The 24,958-nt window shown below is 44.7% G+C and overlaps 1 protein-coding gene across 3 annotated transcripts; it reads left to right on the top strand.

Moving 5' to 3' along the window:
- The first annotated feature begins 28 nt into the window (after window positions 1-28).
- Window positions 29-20,733, top strand: brpf1 (bromodomain and PHD finger containing, 1). Of its 3 annotated transcripts, none has more exons than XM_050065481.1 (16): window positions 29-313; window positions 1,581-2,368; window positions 2,738-2,927; window positions 3,027-3,314; window positions 3,996-4,513; window positions 4,620-4,818; window positions 4,905-5,036; window positions 7,909-8,037; window positions 9,367-9,772; window positions 12,098-12,406; window positions 12,504-12,782; window positions 12,868-13,015; window positions 15,354-15,487; window positions 17,922-18,037; window positions 18,134-18,288; window positions 19,568-20,732. In XM_050065481.1, exons 2-16 carry the CDS (start codon window positions 1,626-1,628, stop codon window positions 19,749-19,751), a joined length of 3,930 nt encoding a protein of 1,309 aa, XP_049921438.1. In that variant the 5' UTR covers window positions 29-313; window positions 1,581-1,625; the 3' UTR covers window positions 19,752-20,732. The 3 variants fall into 3 exon arrangements, with proteins under 3 accessions (XP_049921438.1, XP_049921440.1, XP_049921439.1); XM_050065483.1 differs by having other exon boundaries at window positions 36-313; window positions 4,620-4,809; window positions 19,568-20,730; XM_050065482.1 differs by lacking the exon at window positions 29-313 and adding an exon at window positions 784-1,005 and having other exon boundaries at window positions 19,568-20,733.
- Window positions 20,734-24,958: the final 4,225 nt, after the last annotated feature.

The following is a 24,958-nucleotide window of genomic DNA, read 5'->3' as shown; positions in this document are numbered from 1 at the left end:
AAACGCGAATACGGGTTTTATTTTATCCCCCGAAGCAAAGAAATAGACCCCGCTTTGTGTGGCGAATGTGTCAACCCGCGTCTGCGGCGTAACGTTACAGCAACGGTTGCCCCTTTTGTTCAACCGAGTTCCTGAATTATTCCCAACACAATGAAATGATCGGGATATTGTACTGTTTTATAAACACATTTCACTGTACCTGCGCGTCCTGTGAGCCTCACCTGGGATTTTCTAATGAATTAAAAATCGATCTGCAGCCCGTCCGATCTGCTGTGAGGTTTCCGAAGCACGCAGTCTTGAGGAACGTGGAGTAGTAAGTGTTTATAACGTTAGTCCAGATCTGTAGCGTTTAACGGTTGGAGGCTGGTTTGGTGGGAAATAGGGTCACATTTTGGCAATTAAACTGTAAATAAGGCTGTAATTTTTGTGGTAATTTCAGTATCCAACCTTAACCCACCGTACCCTGAAAACACGAAGTAGTAGAGCCCTGATGCAGAAGCATGTCTGGCTATTTTCCTCGCATTGCTCAATATTTCTCAGCTATCTCACCACAGATAATGATAGTTAATTGTTTTATCGACTGTAGCTATTTATTAAAGTCATAAACCAGACCCCACATGCTGCAGTGTGTGTGTGGCACCCTCATGAAATCAGATGTACTGTCATTTTGCTGCTCAGTATGCTCAGTATCAGAGATCCACAGGGTGAGGTCATTGGAGGGAAACACTGTAGATGGCTGAATGGTCAGATAAGTTACAGTCAGGCTACAGTGTGTGAAACTTCAATCACTCGTGTGTGTTATCTGTCGTTAATTATGATAAAACACCCCGCAGCGTTGAAGTAACACCCCTCTTTGTGTGGCTAACGCCTGCCCCTGTGTCACAGCTACACTTCAGCTCGCGAATTAAACTAACCTACTTATCGTTACCGAGCTGAATGAAACACCGAGCGTGGATTAAAATGAATTAACGGAAGCTAGCTGTGGCTACTGTGTCACGTTAACCCGTGAGTAGTGTGTGTATTCTGTGTAGCTTTGCTGTTCGCACACTGAGCTGGTGTTGTTGTTTGCTAGCCGCAGTTAGCTTGCAGGCTAACAGCGTCAGGCTGCAATGTTTCATTGTTTGGGAGGGAAGCATCAGCAAACATGCTAAAGCTAACGTTAGCTCGGTTAGGAAGCACTATGGTTAATTTTTGGAGACTGAATTGTGGCTAGTGCTGAGGTGTTTTACTGAGGACTCATGGGCTGTAAACAAGCTTGGAGTTACTGTCAACTAGCCTCACTGTTGTGCCGTTTGCTTCACTGCACGTTAACCGGACATAAGTGCAGCTAGCAGGGAACAGAAGCAAAAATATTGACCTAACTTGCACCTGTTACTGGGAAACTAAACACAACAATTTGTTTCCTACTGGGAGTGAGGGACATGGTCACGTGACTGCACCATAACAGGTGCACAGTGCAGGCACTACTTGTCTAGACTGGTGTCTGCTGCCACAGTTCAGTGACAGTAGCCACTGTGTAAGTAATGTATTGTAATTAAATCTCTGGAATTGATCCTCCCTTCCTGTCCCCCCTCTTTCAGATGTAAACTGGAGCAGCATCTGTCCCAGCAGTGGCTGTTGGCACAATGGGGCTGGACTTTGACGTGAAGACGTTCTGCCACAACCTGCGGGCCACCAAGCCCCCTTACGAGTGCCCTGTGGAGAGTTGCAGGAAGGTCTACAAGAGCTACAGCGGCATTGAGTATCACCTTTACCACTATGACCACGACAACCCAACTCCTGCACAGGCTGTGCCACAGAAGAAGAGAAAGGGACGACCTCCTCGTGCCTCATTGGCAGGGTCAGGGGATACGGACGATGGTGGAGGTAACGGAGGTGGAGGGCAGGGACATGGGGGGAACACACCTGGTAGCCCGAACCGCTCGGATCACTCTCACTCCCCGGGCAGAGAGACAATGACCTATGCTCAGGCACAGCGCATGGTGGAGCTGGAGATTCAAGGACGCATCCACCGCATTAGCATTTTTGAGAACATTGATGTGGTGTCAGAGGAAGACAGTGATGCGGAGGATGCTCCACCATCTGGTACTGGTGGCAGTGGCGGAGGGGTGTGTAACGGTAGTGATGGCGGAGCTGGAGGCAGCGAGGTGGGAGGTAGTGGCAAGGACCGGCCAGATATCCCATCTTCTAATGGGGGCAAATCCACCCCAAAGTCTGGGAAGCATAAGAGCAAAGAAAAGAAGAAGGACGGCTCATCTCATCATCACAGTGCTCAGTCTGGGCCTGCAGTCAAGCTCCCTGAGGCGGTGTTCAGGGAACTGGACCAAGAGAGACCTGATGCCCCTCCTCGGCCATCGTCTTACTATAGGTATTAACCTGGTTATTAAAAAACATAGCAGGCATAAGAATGAGAAGCAGGATTGTTGTCAAATACATGGCAGGCATTTTTAAAGACAATTTACAATGGGGTGCATGCATAGAAGAGAGAGAATAGTTCTTCACAGGAAATAGATTTGGTGAGTGATTAATAAGTGAAACACCCATTCACACAGTCACTAGTTTGTGTCAATTATCAGGAAATTCTTTGACCTCAGATTCCACAAAACGTTCTGTCATTATTTCCTCTTTCTGCAGAAAGTTGCAGGTGTTGCCGAACCTAAACTCCCAAGTCATTACACTTTTTCTCTACCCATGTATTGTTATGTAATAATATCATCTGTCCAACTATGGTGTGCAGGTATATCGATAAATCTGTAGAGGAGCTGGATGAGGAGGTAGAGTACGACATTGATGAGGAAGACTACATCTGGCTTGACATCATGAACGACAAGCGGCGGCGCGACGGTGTGACGCCCATCCCTCAGGAGGTCTTTGAGTACCTCATGGACCGCTTAGAGAAGGAGTCGTACTTTGAGAGCCACAACAAGGTAGCTGAACTTGGAAGCTGACGGAAAATAATCTTTGAACACTAACACATAAATAGAACGTGTCCAACTCAGATCTCTCCTTATCCTCTTTTCCTCCAGGCTGACCCCAGCACCCTAATAGATGAAGACGCTGTCTGCTGCATCTGCAACGATGGAGAGTGTCAGAACAGCAATGTGATCCTGTTCTGCGACATGTGTAACCTGGCAGTGCACCAAGAGTGCTACGGTGTGCCCTACATCCCAGAGGGCCAGTGGTTGTGTCGCCGCTGCCTGCAGTCGCCAAGTAGAGCTGTGGACTGTGCTCTCTGTCCCAACAAGGGTGGCGCTTTCAAACAGACGGACGATGCACGGTGGGCGCACGTGGTGTGTGCCCTTTGGATCCCAGAGGTAAATCCACACACCACTACATGCACTGTTAGTCAGTCAGAGGCAGGAGTGTCGCCAAGGAAACTAAGTGATGTACTGCTGTGGACAGAGGCAGCAAAAAGAGTCTAAGTGTATTGAGAATCTTTTCACCACTTTACCATGCCGCAGGCTGCCCTTTCAGAGGAAGGAAGCTGCTATGGCCTCATTCTGCTGCGCTGCTGCCTCGATCACTTAGTTTGTGTTATTGTGTAACTTTGGTGAATTTTATATAACACTTTTAAACACCAAAGTCACAAAATAATAAACAAAATAACTGATGGAGGCAGCGGTAGACCTGCAGCTCTTGTGTTGAGCAAGCTAAAATTACTGTTCCTCCCAGTGGAAGAGAGCAATATGAAGGCTTCAGTTCCCCGCCAAAAACTGATATTGATTTTTCTAGGTGGCTTAAATATGTTTTGCTGCTGCCTCCATCCACAGCAGTATATTTCTCAGCGTCCATGGCGGTACCTTGTAACTGCTTCTCCACACTAGGAGCATGCTGACTGACATCTACTGTATGTAATACACTGACTGTGGATAAGAACCTCATACAACCCCACTTCGAAAAATCTGAACTATCCCTTTAATGCACAGTTTAGCATGGCTTCTTTAGTTTTGTTTTTACCATAACCGTTTTGTGTTTATTTTGCTGCCTCTCCTCAGGTCTGCTTCGCTAACACAGTCTTTCTGGAGCCCATCGACAGTATTGAACACATTCCTCCCGCGCGCTGGAAGCTCACCTGCTACATCTGCAAGCAGCGAGGTTCAGGAGCCTGCATCCAGTGTCACAAAGCCAACTGTTACACAGCCTTCCACGTCACCTGTGCCCAGCAGGCGGGCCTCTACATGAAAATGGAGCCTGTCAGAGAGACCGGGGCCAACGGCACCTCTTTCAGCGTCCGCAAGACGGCGTACTGCGACATCCACACGCCCCCGGGTTCTGCTCGACCTTTGGGGGGAGTGGGCGGCGCCAGCATGGGTTCGTCTCACAGCGAAGGAGAGCTGGAGGAGGACGACGAGCCCAGCATTGGCCACGATGACGACTCCAAGGGGTGGAGCTCTGAGCGAGCCAAGAGGGCGAAGGCCAAGTCCAGGCTGAAGATGAAAAGAGCGAGGAAGATCTTAGCTGAGAGGAGAGCTGCTGCGCCTGTAGTGTCTGTGCCCTGCATACCTCCCCATAGGTACGTACACACTACATGTTTTACCTGTACTGTATGTGTTCCAATACGCACTTAAATCAGTTTATGTTTTTAAGGTAGAGTTAAAGGAGTCTTTGTTTCCCTCCAGGTTGAGCAAAATCACCAGTAACTTGACAGTACCCAGGAAGAGCCAGTTCATGCAGCGGCTTCACAGCTACTGGACCCTGAAGAGGCAAAGTCGTAATGGCGTGCCTCTGCTGCGCCGGCTCCAAACCCACCTGCAGTCCCAACGGCATATTGACCCACTCCCACCACAACCTCAGTCCCAACTCCCTCCGGTGACCTGTGTAAATATTTACAAAAATGCCGCAACTGTGATTCTGTCCTCGGCTCATTCAGTTGTCTAACGTGTTTGTGCGTGTTGATGTTGCAGAGGGACAGCGAGGAGAAGCAGTCGGCTTTAAAGGAGCAGCTGAAGGCGTGGCAGAGACTGAGACATGACCTGGAGAGAGCCAGGCTGCTGGTGGAGCTCATCCGCAAGAGGGAAAAACTCAAAAGGGAGACGGTAAGACACAGATTCGTTTGTTTCTGTCACAGATATCACAACACTAACACTGGCAATAGCACAATACTTTAACTACATAACGGTAAGTCAGTACTAAACTTACACAAAGCCAAATGGATGCTGTTCACCAAGGCTACTTATACTGGGTCTCATTCATGAAGTCTTCGTAGATCTGTGAGTAGATTTGCGCATAAAAACTTAGTATTAATGTATTCATGAACGCTGCGAAAAACTCGTATTTGATCATAGGCACGTGTGTATGTTCATGAATGCCAATCGATCGTAAATTGACAGCGCGCTCTTGCTAGTTAGCAATTGGCATACATCCTCACCCATGAACAGCCAGTGGCCACCATATATGTAGCTGATAATTACTATGGATAGGTGCATCCTGTCAAGTTAGTTATTTAGTTATTTTAGGTGACGTGGGGTTGAGAAAAACATTTTATTATCTTCTGTTATTAGTGGTGTGACAGGGACAGGTGAATCAAAGGTCTGATGGAGGTAACAGGTGCCGTTAACACTGTTATAAGGACCAATGAAAATGGTTCAGCATGAATCTCGATGCAAAAAAATCCACATAAAAGTGTGTTGTTTGCCTGACAGCAGCGTACGAGTCGAGCCCCTGCCCCTTCCTCTTCAGTATCCCTTGTGTCAGCTGGACGCAAATCAAGCGCCCTGCAGAACAGCATCAAGTCTTCCTCATCTGCCGGCATGGACAGCTACTTAACCATAGTGCTTGCCGTGAGCTGCGTCACTCTTTCTCTCTGTTGTGAAATTAAACCACTATTAACACATTTAATCACTCTAATGTAGGCAATAACACCCTGAAGATGGTCTGGCGTAAAACCACACCATCTCCCTCCAACTCTGGCAGATTCAGGTTCACCAGCTGTCCGGTGTGAGCAGAGACAGATGCCGCAATGCTTTCCCACATCCACCAGTCTTCTAAGACCAAAACTCAATTTGAAATAATGTTTATGTCTCCCACGTCACATCTCTGATAATTAAATCAAACAAAAATGACATGCAGTTTGGGATGACAGAGGAGGAGTTGTTATATTATTCATGCGGAGAATAGCGTTTTCAAGTTTTGTATTAAGTAGATTTAAATAACTCATTCAAGTTTTCTCTTGTCATAACTTACATGATGTATTATGAACATATCAGAGCACAACAAGAATTAAACTGGTAATTTTTAATAATGACAAGCAACATTTACGTGTAATATTTTATTTACACAGGCACTACGAGCAGTCAGAAGCAGGTATAGATTTTGTCAGTACCTACGAAAAGATTGGAACTACTAACATATATATGAATGCAGAAATACATTTCCATTTCCCTCTGTGAACAGTTTACACACAAATTCGTCCTGCTCACGTTTCATGAATGAGACCCGCTGATTCTTTCAATATTCATTCTGCAAACGGCACATCTACAGAGAGAGTCTCACAGTATAAATACCTTGGTATCTGGCTGGACGACAGTCTTAATTTTAAGCACCATATTGAAATTCTGACTGCCAAAGTGAGGACAATACTTGGCTTCCTGCACAGAAATAAGAACTGTTTTCCTTTTGTACGTAGAAATAGAACTGTAGAATCTGTATTTTTATCCGTTTTGGATCATGGGGATGTTTTATACAGAAAAGCTGCTGCGTCTACACTGATATCACTGGATGCTGTCTATCACTCAGCCCTCAGGTTCATAACAGGTGATTCTTGCAGCACCCATCACTGTCACCTTTACAGAAAGGTTGGCTGGCCACATTTGGCTGAGACGGGAACACCATTGGTCTTTGTTCATTTCTAAAACATTGATGCAGATGCTTCCACCCTATATTTCATCCCTTTAGCTCTGACCTCACATAATCGTGGTACTCATTCACAGAATAGGTTGTTGCTTCATGTTCCCTTAATCAGAACTGAACTAGGAAGAATGTCATTCTCTTACAGTGCTCCTTATACATGGAATAATGTGTGAAAACCTTAAACCTAGACACTCTGCTGCCCTTATGGTTGTCTAAATTCCTTATTTCTGATCTTGTTTTAATTGAGTGTAAATGCTTTGAACTATTCATCTGCACCTTAACGTGTTTATCATCCTGTATTTCTACTTTTAGTGAGCATTTATTGCTGTTGTTTGTTTTTTGTATTTTTTAATTTCTGTTTTAGTTGATATGCATGTTGGGCCTTTGTCTGTTTATTGATTGTTTTTAATGTCTGTGTTCATGCTTGGCATCGTTGAAAATGAGGGTCTCCCTCAACTCATTTCTTGAGTCTTAAGTAAAGGTTTGAATGAATGAATGAATGTTTTTCCCAGTGAGATATAAACGATAGTTGTTGGTGCGCAAGTCTTCTCTATAATTTAGACTTGCTTGGGTGCAGGCAATGACACACCATCTCCATAATTAGATAAAAGACTATTTATATGATCTAAAAGCCATTTCAGCTGTTTCAGTAATATGTTTTCTATTTTTCTCCGTCCTTGCAGTCTTAATTTATTTCAGTTTTTCTCAGAGGTTTATAATTTGCTTGTTGTGGTCTTGGTGGCGTGGAAGTGTTAAGTGTTTTGGTGGAGCGCTGACATCATTAGGAATCAGCTGCGAAAAAGTAATGCATTCATTAGCTGTTTTTTTTCCAATCTACATGAGAGCACACACACCAGTTCACGATTCATCAATCCACCAAGAAATATAAAATCTCTACACTTTCCTTCTGTATTGGCAGCTTAGCGCAGTCATATACGGGTGTGTGGGTACATGCATACATTTAAAACACACACACAAAGTTCTCACTGCACAGATTTTTCAATATTTGTTTACTCACTCAGCAGGTGTACATTGTTTAAAAACTGTGTGTGTTTTCAGATTAAAGTGCAGCAGATGGCGCTGGAGATGCAGCTGACGCCCTTCCTGGTGCTGTTGAGGAGTACGTTAGAACAGTTACAGGAGAGAGACACTAACAACTTTTTCACTGAGCCTGTACCGCTGGCAGAAGTAAGTGAACACACACACTCAGGAGGTTTGCATACTCACTTCAGTTATGTGTCCAGTGTCATTTTTTTTAAATCTGATCACATTGCCACAGTTTTTATTTGTCGCCTCCATTTATTTTAATTATTACATGATGTATATTGAATTTTATATCGACCCTTCCTTCTTTATCTATTTGCCTTTTCTTTATAAGTAGTATTTTTATAATAATCTCATCAGGGAAAATTGGCTATGCTATTTATTTGTATAATACCCTGGGTCAGTGTCTTTGATACAACCCTTTAATTACAAATATGAGGGATCCTTGCCAAAAATGTTAGTGTGTTAATTTAGAAAACAAAATTACAGTATTGGTCAGGCTCTGATCCCAACCTGTGAGGCACATAGGGCTGGGCGATATGGACAAAAATTCATATCTCTGTATTTTCAGGCTGAATGGCGATACACATCCATTTTCAGTTGCAAGTCAAAGTCACATTTTAGATGTCACACACGCTTTTATAAAAACAGACTGTGATCAAAATAAAATGGAAAGAAAGGGATTTTTTTCCCTGTTTGAAAATAAACAGCTGCACAAATTGTTAATAAAAAAATAAAATAAAATAAGTAGCAGGGCTGTACATTAACTTTTTGCACATAGCACTGGAGCTACAGAGGTTTAAAGGTTTGCAGCACAGGACACAAAACTATAACATGAGTATAAAGGTGTCAAGTAGGCTTGAATCCATTGTAGGTTGGAACAAATGACAATCTTTATAGGGGAGTTAAAAAGTGCTATACTGCACGTGTGCTCACAGATTGATTTAGAATAGCATGTGAAACATATAGACCGATGTCACACTGTAGACTAATTAACAGACATTAAACAGAGGAGTGGCAATGTGTCTCTCTGAGTGTTGCTGGAGAACTTGTGAGTGTGTGAGTTGGGTGGAGTGTGTGGGAGAGGAGAGATTAACACTGGTGTGGCTTTTTAGAAGAACAGCGTTATGCAGCTTCACCCTGTATCGATAAAAAGGGTGTTGTCTAGATCTATATCTTGCTTGAAAATATACCAACATATTTCACATAGCTGCTATGTCGCCCAGCCCTAATAGCACATTTCAGCAACAAGGCATTTCAGAGTGCTCAACGTAAAACATCAAAAACATGGAGACAAAGTACAATTCAAAAGAGTCATTAAAGAGCCAAGAGAATAGAAAATAAAAACAAGATAAAATAAAATTACGTATTTTACACACTCACATCAACACTGAAAGTTCACTGTACGTAAACAAGAGTTTATTAGAACGTGTGTGTCATTCCTCTACCTGATCTCTACCCTCTACCTTCCAGGTGCCAGACTACCTGGACCACATCGACACTCCAATGGACTTCCAGACCATGTGGACCCTGCTGGAGTCCCATCGCTACCTCACCTTCGAGGCCTTTGAGGCCGACTTTGGCCTCATCGTCAACAACTGCCTCAAGTATAACGCCAAGGACACGGTCTTCTACCGCGCCGCCCTCCGGCTCAGGGAGATGGGCGGGGCCGTCATGAGAACCGCCAGGCGGCAAGCTGAACGGATAGGCTTCGACTACGAGGCCGGCTTGCACCTCCCACGAGAGCCGAGCCCAGACAGCCAGCGCGACCAGGAGAGAGACAGGGAGAGGGAACGGGAACGGGAGCGAGAGCGGGAGCGAGAACGAGAGCGAGACAGGGAGAGGGAACGAGACCGGCCTTTGTCCTCGAATGAAGATGGTAAGTGAGTTTCTTTCACTCTGGTTGGGAGGTTTGTGGCAGCCAAAGCAATTTGTTCTCTAACACCAAAGTGAAAAAAAAATAGGTGAGAGGCAAAATATTTGAAATGATTTCTCTTTGGCAAAGAGAGTTTCTAGGTTGTCCAACCACATTTTGGTGGCCAATTGATACCTTGCGTTTGGAGACAAAACAATATGTTCTAAAATTACACACTCGCTATTCAGGAACATTTGGCAGACTGGAAGCTCAATGAAAATTAATACTTCCTTAACACACAAATGTGAGTGAAATACTGGAGGTTGTGAGAGACATGGGAGGAGGGTGGGTGGATGGCACAAAGGGATAGAGGGGCAGACTACGAGTCAGCACAGCAATTATAGAAAAGAAGTTGCTGGCAAGAAAATCTTTCGGCCTCAGGCAACCTAAGTCGGGCTCAGACTGCAGGAGCTTTGGGCCAGTTTATCCTCAATTCACCCCTCCCATCAATCAGAGGAGAAATCCAGTCTGGGACCTTGGTCGGCACTGATGTTTGATCCATATTATCTGGTAATGTGAGAGGTTTACAGATCCAGTCTTAAACCTCATCAAGGCTGCCGTGACGATTTCAAACATGCTTGCTATTTCACGTGATGAGGTGATGCATTCATGCTCCCTCTGGCTGATATGATAATCTTAATAATATCCTGTCGCGTGTGATGCACCGTTATTTTCAAATCTTGTCGTGCGTGCATGTTTTAGATTAGAGAGAAAAACATATTTGAAGATTCTCCTCATGTGCATGATGCAACCCGGCTCAACAATGCTCAATAAATATCCATAAAAAAGAAAATAATTCAAGTAAAAGCAAAATCTGAGACATAAAACAGTGCAGAAGTTAAAAAACTGTGTCGGGCACAAATATAGGTCCCCACTGATGGTCCTGGTCCTGGTGATGTGCTGGTCAGCTTTTACCACCCTCTATAGAGTCTTAGGCGAAAGGGCAATGGAACTGCCATACAGTACCAGGCAGGATGCAGCCGGTCAGTACACTCAGTGTACCTGTAGAAGTTGCAGAGTATGTAGTCCCCATTGAACGTCCTCAGCCTGCAGAGGAAGAGGAGCTGCTGTCTTGCGGTTTTGGTGTCAGAGCGGTGAGTCCAGGGGTCTCATTTATAAACACTAGGTACGCACAAAGCAAAGCCTGAAGGAAGCGTACGCCACTTCCCAAGGAAAAGTTGTGATCTATAAAAACAGACTTGATGGGAGAAACTCTGACCCATGCTCACGAACATTTTGGCAATGCAGTGCAGATGATGAGGTGGAGGCCTGATTGTAGAAACTATTTCCTTTTCGGCTTTTGTCTGTACGTACATTCTATGCATTGTTTTATAAATGACACCCCTGGTCAGGTCCTTACTGATATGAACCCCAAGAAACCTGAAGCTGTTGACTCTCGCCACTGTCGTCCCATTGATGGAAATGGGGGTCTACTATCAGCTGCTTAGTTTTCTGGACTTTGAGATGCAGGTTGTTGTCTTGGCACCAGGATGCCACGCCTCTGACTTCCTCTGTGTAGGTCTTCTTGTTGCCGATCAGGCAGATGGCTGTCGTCTTGTCAGAAAACTTGATCACAGTGTTGGAGCTTTGTGTGGTCACGCAGTTGTTCGGAACAGGGAGTACAAGACAGGGTTGAGCACACAGCCCTGGGAAGGTTCAATGCCGAGAGTCAGAGTGGAGGATGTGGTGGTGCCTATCTGGATAGGCTCAAAGGGCTGTGTCTAGTTCCAGGTCGTTGAGCTTGATGGCTAGGTTGGGGGGCACCAACCTTACCTACAGTGGTGCTAAATGCTGAATTCTAGTCGATGAACAGCATTCTCACATGTGTACCTCTGGTCCAGGTGTGAGAGGGCAGTATGGAGGGCTAGGGTGATGGCATTGTCTGTAGATCTATTCGGCCCGTATGCAAACAGAAGTGTCAGGAAGAAAAGGGGTGATGAAGGATTTTACTAACTGCTCTGAGCACTTCATGATGGCAGAGGTGAGTTCTGGGTGGTAGTCTTTCAGGCAGAGGGCTTTGGTCCTTTTGACATGAGTCATGAGTCTAGTGGGGATCAAGTTTAAAAAGAAGGGAAAGGTTGTCGGGATATACAACAGTTTATCTTTCTACAAACAGTATGTGGAGTAAGAGGCCTAAAACAAATATACTGCAGAGTAAGAAAAGAGCTTTGGCACAGTACTGCCTCTTGACCAATAGGTGGCGCATGACAATCATTCAGTTTCAAACTTCCTTTCTCTCTGTCTGTCTCTGAAGGTGTTTAACAGCCTCTGTATCCCTGCCTCTCACAGATCTGCTCCTGCCAGAGAACAGGCGACGGCTTCCACTGGAGGAGCAGCTGCATTACCTGCAGGCACGTCTCGATGAGGTCAGCTCGGGAAAGCACAGCATCGGCCAGTCTCGTAGAGCCAAAGCTCTGAGGAAGGAGATCAGCGTCATCAAGAGGAAGCTCGCGCACCAGCGGGAGGGAGGCTCCGGTATGGGGGGTCGGGAGTCTGTGGGAGGAGGAGAGCGGGGCTCCTCCCTGCCCCATCACCCGTCCTCGTCAGGACACCACGATGAGGGGGGAGAAAGCAGCAGCCAGGAGATTGGTGGGAAAGGTGTGTGTAGGAAGATGTACAGTATGCACGAAAATGAAGATAGCCTTTAAAGTGACATCATAAACATTTGCTTGACTTTCTCTCTCGCCCCCTCAAGATCTGAGCGTGTCCTCGTCCGCCCTGGCTCCAGAGGTGGGACGTCGCACATCTGTCCTCTTCTCCAAAAAGAACCAAAAAATGGCCGGACCCCCCAAAAGGCCAGGACGCCCCCCTAAGAACCGGGATGCTGGCTACGCTGGGGCGGGGTTGAGCCAAAGCCCCATCGGTCCCCCCCAGCTGCCCCTGCTGTCACCAAGCAGACAGAGGAAGAGGCCTCGCAGCCCCCGCAGCAGCTCCAGCTCTGACAGCGACAGTGATAATGACGACCTGCTCCCAGGTACAGTAGATCGCAAGGCATAATAAACCCCAACATACATTTTTTGAGTCACACACACTGACTTCACTCTTTCTCTTTTCATCAGGTTTGCCGAGTAACGGTTTCGATGGAGGAAACCAGCCAGTGACGGAGAGTTTCCGTGTTTACAGAAGTGAGTCTCGTCTCCCTCGTTCCAGCTCAGACTCTGAGTCCACAACCAGCAGCAGCAGCAGTGCAGCATCTGACAGGACCAGGTGAGTAGTGCACACACATCATTTCATTGTTCGAATGTACAACACAGTGTGAGTGACTCCCAGCACTCTGTCAGCCCTATTTCCACATGTTACAGGCAGCTCTTTCAAGCAAACAAGCTCAGATTAACCCAGACAGACAGAGTAAGCGATTATCAGGTGGCACATTCACCATACCAACTTTATTAGGTGGATTTATGTCAGAGCAGTGGTTCTGTAAAGTCCTGTCGACACCAAAAGATTCAATACGACTTGAAACTTGTGACTACCTAAAATGCGCCGGTCTACAACATTCTGAAAACCTCCTAGTTTACACCATTGCGACCAGATGAGTCGGTGTATCGCCTCGATAGCTACAACACTCTTGTTTTTGAGTTTTTTGAGTACGTGGGTGTGACATATGCACAAACAGCCAGCAGCAGTGACCCACTGCCCGAAGCAACACACGGACTCTGACAGATGTGTCAACAGCCGCAGGGATATAAATGAGACAGACTTGGGCTCGACACTGACAGAGGGCTGTTGTCAGAGAATGTAATGGCAAGCGAATACGCCGCCTGTTGACAGTTAGTAACTGACTTGACCAGCTGACTTTGCTACAAGCATATTGGCTGTTGAAACAGGCGACGTGTTTTACGTTCCAAAACCAGCCACTGCAGGTGACGCCATCAGCTGGCTTGAGTCGAGCGGAGACGGTCATCCCTGCTGCAGCTTTTCTCTGCACCATTCTTAAAAGGTTTTGTCTCACTGCGGATTTTTCGTCTGAACTGGGCTTAAGCCTGTTGAGGAGTTGACTTGAAATTTCTTTATTAACGGGATAAACCCCTTGAGATGCGACATCTCGTTTGCGAGGGGGTCCCCTCGGGTTCTTCTGCCAGTGACTCTCTGGAGTTTTGTCATGTTGCTAGGCAGCCAGCAGAGACTCCAGGAAGTCACCACACCTGGTCGCTGGTCAATAAAGCCCCGTTTCCATTGAGTTCAGTTCAGTTTCATTTTTTCTGTTCCCACTGTGAGAAGTTGTGGATGATACCAACGGAACTGTCCGTACCATTCCGATTTTTGGTCACTTCTCTGTTGGGGTACCTAGCACACAGATCTGGTACTAAAAGGTGGAGCTGTGAACACTGCAGTCCGTTGATTGGTTAGTAGCTCAGGACAGAGTTCTGGCTGGTTTTGTAACCACTGTTCATACCGTGGCAAGTCTTATATTAGTAAACTGTAACTATAAAATTAGGTGATGTAATCTGAGGAGAAAAAAAAAAACTTCACTGGGCCGACAGCTGGCAACTTTTAAGGTGGAACATTTACTTGTAATGTTACTTAATGAGTTGAGACTTAACCACGTGAATCCATCAGCACACCTTAAATTTCAATATGACAACTTTGTCTATTACTTTTTTCCAACGTTTAAGAATATATATATAGATCAGTTTCGACTGGGTTATGTGAACTGCGTATATTCTAATCCTTTGAGAAAAAAAAAAGCATCGCCGAGCATTTTTCCTGTGGAGTCCAGCCGGCTGAGCTTGCCTTAGAAGGACTAAATGCACAAATCTGCTATTTTTAAATATCCCATTGAGAGAGACTCTCACTGCAGCCTGTCTTATTTTGTTCTGAAAGTGTTGGCATGTGGCCTCGTTCTGTGGACGATAAACGAGGTGCAGACGTTCCATCTACAGTGAGTGCTAGCTGGAGCAGTGATTGACAACAACCCCGCCCACATTTCAGGGTACTGTTTGTGGTGGAAATGCTAGGGTCTAGGTACCATGTCTGAAGGGTTACTTCTGGTTTCAAAGGTGCCATACTGAAAGTGTTTGGTGAACGCGGCTTAAGAAACAGTTCCAGCATGCAACTCCTGTAAAACGGCAACTCGTCATTTTCTCATGATTGTTTACGTACAGATTATGAAACCAATATACAGTTCTAATTACTGAGCTTTTAAGGTGCTGATAGGTATTTTCAACAACTCTGACGTGAGCTCAGCTGATTTCTCCCGTGACTCATGCTACACTAAGATAGTTTACAGTTAATGGACAGATAGAAGATGTCAAACTCTTCCTTTGAAGTGGCTACAGATGATGCTGATATGTAATGTTGCAGTGTCAGCGTACCAGGTGTTACTGATTTTAGCAGCGCTAAACAGATAGCAGTATAAAACCACAAGAAATGAGCTCATCAGAATCCTCTTGTTTACCACAACAGTCAGCGTATCAACTACTGAAGCGTGGTTAGCTGTATTTTGCGCCAACCTCAGTAGTTGATAACATCTTTGACCTGTCAGATTGTAAAGGTGTCATAAAGTTCAACAGATCCTTATAGCCCTGTCTCTCTTCTCTCCCAGTACGACCCCGTCGAAGCAGGGCAGAGGAAAGGCGTCCTTCTCCCGCTCTGCCTTCCAGGAGGACAGCAGCGAGGAGACGTCGGGCACCGAAAATGATTCCTACTCAGTCGGAGGATCGCGGAGTGTTTCACATTGTAAGCACGCTTTCACATCGTCAAACCCTCCACCCCACCCACACCCACACACAGGCATCCATGTGTCAGCGCATACACAATTAGTTTCTATTTATGTCGACAGACGCTGTCTTCTCAGAATGAACTGAATATTAATGTAGCGGAAAGTTCAGTAGAGGCACGCTGCAGTATCTTAGTGTCTGTCCCAATCTGGTTATTAATCTCAGGTGATGTGACTCAGTGAGGAAACATTAGTAATGACGTTGTCACAATTCTGGTTTAGTCTTATTCACCAATCAAAGTGATATAAATAACTTGACATTTCTTAAAGGTTGATCTCTGACTTCTGTTTATTGCATTTGCCTAGAGTCCAATTTAAGAAAATGAAACATTGAATTTCCTTTTTTTTTCTTTACACTTTCATTCAATCCACGCCAAGAGAAATAAAACTTCCCATTTATTCCACCAAATAGATATAAGCAATAGCACATAACTGGTCCTTATGGTATAAAACATCCTAACAAAAGTGCAGCATTTCTGCGAAGTGACACCGTGGAAAGATATTATAATATGCAGTGACAGGACATGGCTACTTATTTGTTTACCTGTGGTTTATGAAGTCCTTCCACTTTCGGTGTCCCCCATGAGATGTTATTTTTGAAAAAATATCTACAGTAGTTAATGAAGCGAGACAAGTCATTTTTTGATCCGGTTTGATTTTTGTCATGAATTACACATATGTTTTGACAATTTAAAATATAATTCAGCAAATCAAAAAAGTACTGTTTAGTTTGATGTAAAATCCCTCAATGAATGTATCCCTTGACTCGTACAATGTAGTCACCCAAACCAGCTAGCTATCTTAATAACTAAGCCATGGTATACAAACAAATATTACGCTATCTTACCTGATGTTTTTATCCAGTGACTCCTGATCTGTTTATAAGCCAGTAAGCGAAAGACGTAGGGCTGCCCCCAACCAAGAATTTTCCTAGTCGACCAATAGTCGTCCTCATGTTTACGATAATAATTGAGTAATTAAATGATATATTTTGGGCGGGGCAACACAGTGGTTTGAGTTGAAAGTGTGAGAAAGAATAATATCAGTAACATTGTTAACACTGTGCTACATTACAGAGAAATACAAACCGTACTAATGAACCTTCATTAATATAGGCCTATATTTTATTTACAAGTGCACGTCACACACTGAGCGAGCCGCCTGTTAATGACGCTGTGGGCAAAGCAGTAATGATTGTGCTAAGTGGCTAATGGGCATGTAGCTACTTCCATGTTTCAGATGATACGTCATGTTTGTAGTCGACCAATGAAGATGAGTTTACATATCACCTTGGGTTCGTCCTTCACCTTCTCAAAATGATCCCACACTTTGGATTTCCTGCCCGACATGTTATTAACTAGCCTGTGGAATAACCGCAGGTACCAGCTCTGGAAATTAGGGGCCGTACACATGCCACGTCTTTAACTGCCTGGAAACGTGAGGTCAGGCGCTGGGCGCTACTCTTGTGCCTTTTCTGTGCCAGCTGTAAGAGCGCGACGGCAGCCATCATCTAAGGTTACTAAGCAACCTTAGCAAGCATCGTATAGCCTACCTGAAATCCTGAGTGCAGACCGGATCCTCTTCCAGGAGCTGTTTATAAGTGTGTAGGCCTATCGTCCATGGGACAGATGTAAAGCTCTGGGTAGCCCTGCACTAACATGATCAACTTCTCTGTATTTATCAGACTGAATATTTACAGAAGAAGGGAAAGATATCTGTCGGCTGTGATTGGTTTGTAACGTGACTCCTGTCTGACTGCTGAGCGTGGCCTCTTCCTGTGTCTGTCCTTTCACATTAAATTCCCACATGGTCCAGTCATACAGGTTTTGATTTATTTTGACAAGGCCCGGCTCCTAATAGAGTTTCAGAACAGTACATCCAGCTATGAAGCACACAGGCATCGTAGCTTTAGTGAGAGACCCAATTATGTCACCCATGCAACTCGTGTTGTCAAATTACGTATGAACTATGACTTTCTTGACTTGTGCATACTTTTCCCATGGTGGTCCACTGAAAGGGAGGGACGTCACTTCTCTACTGTTTGCTTTAAATATTCAAAAGCCCAAAGCTACTGAAAGTTAAAGCTGAGAATCACTCGTGAGCAGCATAGGTGCACAGAAAACATCAACATTAGACGTAGGCATGGCAGCTGCTGTTGTTTTTTTTCTATAAATTTGAGAGGAAATTCATAAATGATGAAAACAAAATGCAGATAGATAGATCAGTTTTCACCATGAGTTAAATTTTCAAACTCAAGTGCCGACCATGATCATTTGTTTTGGCACCCAACCCAGCTCTCGTCCAGTCTTGTTGGAACTAGAGCTTCACATTTCACAGGAAAAGGGTGTATCTTGATGTTGCACAATGGTGACTCCTCCTGTTTCTTCCTGTCAGTGGTTCGAGGTCGGGCCAGGTCAGGATGCTGGATGACCTCTGATGACTATTCTTCTCTGGAAGCTCTGGACCTGGTGTGGGCCAAGTGCAGAGGCTATCCTTCGTATCCTGCTCTGGTGAGACAGAAGTGGACACTGCAGATTGCAAAGACAGAGTCAGGACAATGTGCAGGTTAATGACGGCATCTCTGACCTTCTTCTTGCCACCTGCAGATAATTGACCCCAAGATGCCCAGGGAGGGGGTGTTCCACCGGGGTGTCCCGATCCCTGTCCCCCCTTTGGATGTGCTGAAACTAGGGGAACAGATGACCCAGGAGGCCAGGGAGCACCTGTTCCTGGTCCTCTTCTTTGACAACAAGAGAACATGGTCAGTGCATGCACTCGTTTCATCTCGGATCTCTCTTCTTTGTTTGTTCTCACTGACTGTCTATTTTTATTTCCCAAAATGATGAGTACAGTAAAACAGCAGACGCCAGCAAAGTAGGCTTCTGCTGTTACTGGATGTCTGCACACAAGTTAGTCCGAGGCAGTAGTTCAAAAGAAAACTGATCTCCTTTTCTGAAGTGCGAGACGGCAGAACGTTTAGCAGAAATAGGGCAAACGTGGTTTTTGAGAACAGAAGAGGACGGAAAAAAACAGGTCACCGCGTGCTTCGCAATCACATGCTCAATGTTTGCTTTTAAGTTTGAAGAAAAACAATGTTTGAGGAACATGATGACAGCAGTCACTCTTAACCGCCTTGATGATCCTGTTGAGAGGGCAGTCAGACGTTAAACCGCTTTCAGGTTGTGCTCTCTAAAGTGCCCAAAGTCACAAGTGCCAGGTGCCACATGAAATAATTCAGCCTGTAATACCTACAGAGGAATTTTTATTATTTTGTTTTAGCTTTTGCTGCATGTTTCACTGTATATTAACGGGACAGTTGAGCCCAAATTAAAAAATACTTAGGTTTCCTGTTACCCGTAGAGCTATTTATCAGTCTAGATTGTTTTGATGTGAGTTGCCGAGATGGGGAGATATCAGCCGTAGAGATGTCTGCCTTCTCTCCAATATAATGGAACTGGATGGCACTGATTGTGGTGCTCAAAGTGCCAAAACATAGATGTGAAAAACAGCAATGTCTCTTTCCAGAAATCATGACCCAGTTACTCAAGATGTATCACAGACCTTGTTGTGAGCAGTTTCATGTAGGAACTATTATCTTTCTATCGACCTACACCTGCCAACCGTATTGCCAAGCAGAAGGAAGTGTGCATCTACTCACGTATGAAAGGCTTGTGATAGTGTGAGATATAAAAATGAATGGTGTATACCTCAGCTGAGCTGTAACGTTAGTTAGCTCAATGGTGCTAGGTGAGCTAGCAGTAGATGCATATTTCCTTCTGCATGATGATGCAGTTGGCAGGTGTAGTTTGGTAGAAAGAAAATAGTTCCTATATGAAACTGCTCACAACAAGGTCTGTGGATTATCTTGAGTAACAAGGTCGTGATTTCTTGAAAGAGACAATGCTGTTGAGTTTTTCAAACTACAGGTAAGGAGAAAAAATGTATTTTTAATTTTGGGGGGAACTGTTCCTTTAAATGTGCTGTGACTCTATTTGATTGGAAATTATTTAACACTCCAGTGTGTGTTTGTGTGTATCCAGGCAGTGGCTGCCGCGCTCCAAGCTGGTGCCGCTCGGGGTGGACCAGGAGCTGGACAAGGAGAAGATGCTGGAGGGCAGGAAATCCAACATCCGCAAGTCAGTGCAGGTGGCCTACCACCGCGCCATGCAGCACCGCAGCAAGGTGCAGGGAGACCCCAGCAGCGAGACCAGTGACAGTGACTGAGCACACACACAGACACACACCTTACGTCCATGCAGGTGTTGTGGAGTATACGTTTCTCTATCAAGAGCCCAGCCCTCCGTCACAGAACACAACAAACAGTGCCAGTAGCATAGAGTGGGGGAAGAAATCCACTACATCGGCCCCTGAGACACACACACACACACATCATGCACACTAAGCCGTATTTAATCTGACATGTAAAATATTGTATTTAAGAGAATTGAAAAAAATTGAATTAATAATGATGGAAAAATATGCTATGTTCAGAGTCACCAATCAAAGTGTTCCTCGTATGTGGTTGATATGTTTAATAACAAATGAGATGATGGTTTACAGAATCAGAAAACGAACACAGTGTTACACTATGATGCATACACAGCTCTGCCTCTCCCTGGCATCGTCACACGTGTCATTTTACATCTCAACAGGGAAATGCATGTAGTGTACATTAAGTGCACACACTGGGTACGGCTGCGAAGGCCATCGCCCCGACACATCTTCACATCCGTCGCCCACCTCTTCAGAAAAAAACAAAAAAAAAAACAGTCCTGGTGCTAGTGTCCAGTCATTTGTCAGCAGAGCACAAAGAGAGACTGTTGCAGCCTGAACCAACGTCAATGTTATTTATTCTGCTTACTCCTTCTTATCAAGGTCCACAAGCTCCTTTTATCATGGACTACTTCTAATCACTCCTGCTACACAAGACATCATTGTGTGGTCCTTTCTTTTTTTTTTTTGTCTGTCACTCTGTGTTCATCATGTCTCCAGTTTTTACGGTTTTGTTAACATACGTCTGTCACACAGGCCGCTGGTTATGAATAATGAGGACTAAACTGAAACAAATGATCGCCTCACTGTCTGTCTTAGTCTCAGGCTGATGGCTTTAGAACTTTTATATATACAGATTGCATAAAGATAGAAGTTTAATAAAAAATAATTGAGTTTTTTAAACTTGTGGGTTGCCTTGTGGTCACTGTGTGTCTGAGAGTGGACTGTGTTTGTTCACCCTGCAGGTTTTTGTCATGTTTAAGATGTCAAATTCAGTTCAGATTCCTATCAGCTAATTACCTCTTTCCAAGGAAATTAAATATGACTGTTCAGGATAAGAGTTTCTTTGGAAGGATTGTAGACGCTGCAGGGAAAAGTTTTTATGGTGCTTGGCGGCTTAAATGGTCAAGTTAACTTCCTCTTTTATTATAACGTTAAACACTGAATGTGTCCTGACACCTGACACCTTGAAGCCTGACTCAACCACAGCCTTTTCTTCACCATACTTAAAGGAAATAAAGCTACAGTTGGCAACTTTTATGAAAATAACTTTCTGCCATATTTGCTGAAACTGTTAATAGACACAGAAGTAAATGAGACAGAGACAGTGCACAACATGTCACACAAGGGGAAAACAAACAGCACCACATTATGCAACCAAGGGCTGAAATGCTAACAAAATGCCTGTAGCTGGCTAAAAACATAAGATTTCAATATGTCAAAGGATTATTTTAGCACCCTGTGTCTACCAGAGATGATAAGCTATATTGACAAACAATATTGTCGGGCTTTTTTAGGCCCAATCCCAAGACCCCCCCCCCTTGTTCACTACCCTTTAACCCTTGCCCACAACCCCTTGGCCCTTGAAATGAAGCAACGAGGGGTAGGGGTTGAAATCTTTCCCTAGGAATTGGGACACCACTCACTATGTCACCACGTCAGTTACATTCACACAAAAGTAACTGGATTCTCCAGTTGAGTTCATCGTACCGATCGCGTTTGCTGTATTCATCATGGTTCGTTTGATGAACGACAGACGATGAAATTATATGTACGATAGGGGACTTCTGCTAGCTAACCAGCTAACATTACGAACACTGGCATGTAATCGTAACGTGAAAAATTCGACAATTTTGCAGAACAGGACAGATGACAGACGCCAGATAGTGCGAGCTAGCTAGCTCGCTAACAAGCAACCTGACGACGATAACGTTAGCTAGCTGGCTAGCTTTCTGTCAACTCCAATCTAGACATCGTGAATAGCAATAAAAAATTGTTATACCGTTCTCTACACAAATACACAGTTATTCGAAAATGTTTTTACAAAAGTTTCATGTTTATTTGCTAAATTATACGTACACGTATGAACTTTTTTTCCCTGTCTCTTGCTCGGTAGCCATGGCGACGTCTACCCCTCGCTGGCAATTCAGCATCTGAAATCCCTCGCTCTGAAGGGCTAGTTTCATACCCACTACCTCTTGTTATACCCCCTACCCCTACACGCAAAAAGGAATTGGGACACCCCTACCCCTCACGGGAACGTGCAGATCCAGGGTTAGGGCCAAGGGGTAGGGCTAAGGGGGGATATTGGGACGGGCCCTTAGTGTCCGCTCTCCTTACCTTGCTTATCTTTTACCCGTTAAAGGGTTTTTTTGGGAGAGTTTTTCCCTTATCCGCTGTGAGGGTCCAAAGGACGGAGGGATGTCGTATGCTGTAAAGCCCTCTGAAATTGTGATTTGTGATATTGGGCTTTATAAATAAAATTGAAATTGAAATGATCCCATTGAAGTGAAATACTTACAACTATTTGATCGAAACATCAGATAAAATCATAATTTAATCAAACAAAGATCAAAACCAAGCCATGCATAGCTTAGTTAGCATCTACCTCTACAGTTTGTCTGGCCAAATTAGTGGAATGCTTACTGCACATGTAATGTTAGGTATACTGAGTGTCGGGATCCCACAGTGTTCCTGTGCTTCCTGCTATTGCCACGTCTTAATGTTGAAAAGGCAAATTTTTCGGTTTGGCAACTTATAAGGAGGCACCGTCACACAGTATAAAGACAATGGAGAGTCCAGTGAGGTGGGACTTAAATGTGCTCTGTGTCTATATCCATCCATCCATTCATTTTCATCCTCTTATCTGGGGCCGGGTCGCGGAGGCAGCAGGCCAAGCAAAGCATCCCAGACGTTCCTCTCCCCAGCAATGCTTTCCAGCTTCTCCTAGAGGACCCCAAGGTGTTCCCAGGCCAGATCAGATATGTGATCCCTCCAGCATGTGCTGGGTCTGCCGCAGGGCCTGCTATCAGTGGGACGTGTCCGGAACACCTCTAACCGGAGGCGCCAAGGAGGCATCCTGATCAGATGCCCGAACCACCTCAACTGACCCGTTTCGAAACAAAGGAGCAGCGGCTCTACTCCGAGCTCCCTACGGATGTCTGAGCTCCTTACCTTATCTCCAAGGCTGAGCCCAGCCACTCCAAGGAGGAAACTCATTTCGGCTGCTTGTCTCTGTCTCTATAGTCAGTGAAGAAAATCAACTTCCTCTTCCCACTGCTTTTGCTTCTAACGGCATTTTCTAGAGTCAGGGAGACATCCAGGAAGTAATAGACAATGCAGGAACAGAATCGTGATTCATATTTGATCAGTGCTGCCTAGTTGGATAGTTTCACTGCAGTTCACGAGCAGTAATTGACATGAATGACAGCTGCGTTAGAAAATTCTCTGCTCTGATTGGTTGTTTTCTGTGATCCACAGTGGATTCTAGCAAATACCATTAAAAGCAACAGGGAGTGGAAGGAGGACTTGAGTATGTAGGCTCTATGCACCTTCAAGACTTGCCCTTATGGTGTCAGGAATCCCAAAGTTTTCAGAAACATAGTTTATGAGTGTTTAGCTGTTAAATATGAAAGTTTACTCCGCCTTTTAGGCTCAGTTGTGTCCAAAATGGCGGGTCACAAACATTCTCATTTTACAGCTGAACAGTACACTGAAATATGTTTCTGAAAACTTCTGGGGCGTAACAGAATCTTGATTTGTATTTGATCAGCACTGCCTAGTTTGACTGCAGTTCACGAGCAGTGACTGACAGCTGGGTTAGAGACTCCTCGGCTCTGATTCGTTGTTTTCGTTCAGGTGAAATAAAGCCATGAGAAGCGCTACAAGGAAGAAGGCTATAACATGCCTGACAGTTAATGTAGCTTCACATTGGTTCTGCAGGTTTCTTACCTTGTGCAATACTTCATGGTTTCTGGACTTACTGTACACTGGTCTCTCCTGTACACTGTACTACTGGTTGAACCAGTGTGAAGTGAGTCTATATACCATAAGGGAAACTGGTTCCACTGGTTGAGCAACTAACAAAAACACAAAGGCACGATTAATGTGCCTAGATTTTTTTTTGTCTAAGTTTTTTTGTTTCTGCAGAGGGTGCCAAACCTTGTGTGCTATATGAATGCATTTTCAGGTCTGACTGTTTATACTGACTGTCTGACGTGAATTTCCTCTCCCCAAAGTTTTATCAATCTTTCCGAGCAAAGCCAAGATCCCCCACCCCAACTAGAACAACCCGCTCATCACAACATCTTGTCTTCAGAATTGCAGACACCCCTCTGAGACGCTGTGTTTCCTGCCCTGAGCGGCGCTCTGCGAGTGGAAACAACTGATAAGCATCAGTCAGTGGTTTCGACACAATGCTTTTAAAATGGGAGCCTATGACCTTATGGTTTTTTGGAAACCTGTTTTTTTTCTACCAAAGCCTTTTTTTTTATCTTTCCGTTTCAACTGTATCTACCAACATGCTGAATCCTCTCTGTAAACACACGATAATGCATGGGCTATCTGTGCGTGTTCAGTGTGGTTATAAGACCTCACGGATCAGATAATGTAGGTCATACCACAGCAGCTAATGAATCTAAACCAGCGCAGTCTTTTATGCGCTCATGTTATGTATCTTTATTGGCTGACAAGGCAAGTACAAGTAGATAATTCCACACAAATGCGTAGATGCAAATATAAAGAATGCAACTCATAGATGCAACGATGCCTCCAGTAACAACCTCAAAAGCAACAGATGCAATCTGCCATAAAATGCAAGGAAAATGAAGCAACTAGGGTTGTAGCAGGAAGTACTGTGACATTTCCCCCATAAACTGATGCAGAAAAGGCACAATTTGGTGGAAGAAAATTCACCAGAATGCAGGAAATGAAGTGTCTGACACATAAGGTGAAGTAAACATCAAAGATGCTTTGCTACAAGCAAGAACTGCAGGAGCTACACAAGATATAATGGTTGGAGCATCCACATTGCTTGAAACCCTTCTGCATCGTCAGTAGGTATCTCAGAGTCAGAAGCGTTTCGCCCCTTAGCCTGTACGCCTCGCCTGAGTGGGGCAGTTGAAGACCGATTAGCCTTCACCGGCAGAAGGGTTCCAACT

The sequence above is a fragment of the Epinephelus moara genome, chromosome 16 (genome assembly GCF_006386435.1).
Source record: "Epinephelus moara isolate mb chromosome 16, YSFRI_EMoa_1.0, whole genome shotgun sequence".
In the NCBI taxonomy this organism is placed as follows: domain Eukaryota; kingdom Metazoa; phylum Chordata; class Actinopteri; order Perciformes; family Serranidae; genus Epinephelus; species Epinephelus moara.
Note: the sequence above shows the minus strand (reverse complement) of the source record. Positions and strands in the feature narration are given on the sequence as shown.

What these genes read in the sequence shown, in the direction of transcription:
- brpf1 (XM_050065482.1), top strand. Translation starts at nt 1,626, where the DNA reads ATGGGGCTGGACTTTGACGTGAAGACGTTCTGCCACAACCTGCGGGCC. An exon ending in AAAAACTCAAAAGGGAGACG is followed by an intron (nt 5,037 to 7,908) that starts GTAAGACACAGA and finishes GTGTGTTTTCAG; the next exon opens with ATTAAAGTGCAGCAGATGGC. An exon ending in TTTGTCCTCGAATGAAGATG is followed by an intron (nt 9,773 to 12,097) that starts GTAAGTGAGTTT and finishes TGCCTCTCACAG; the next exon opens with ATCTGCTCCTGCCAGAGAAC.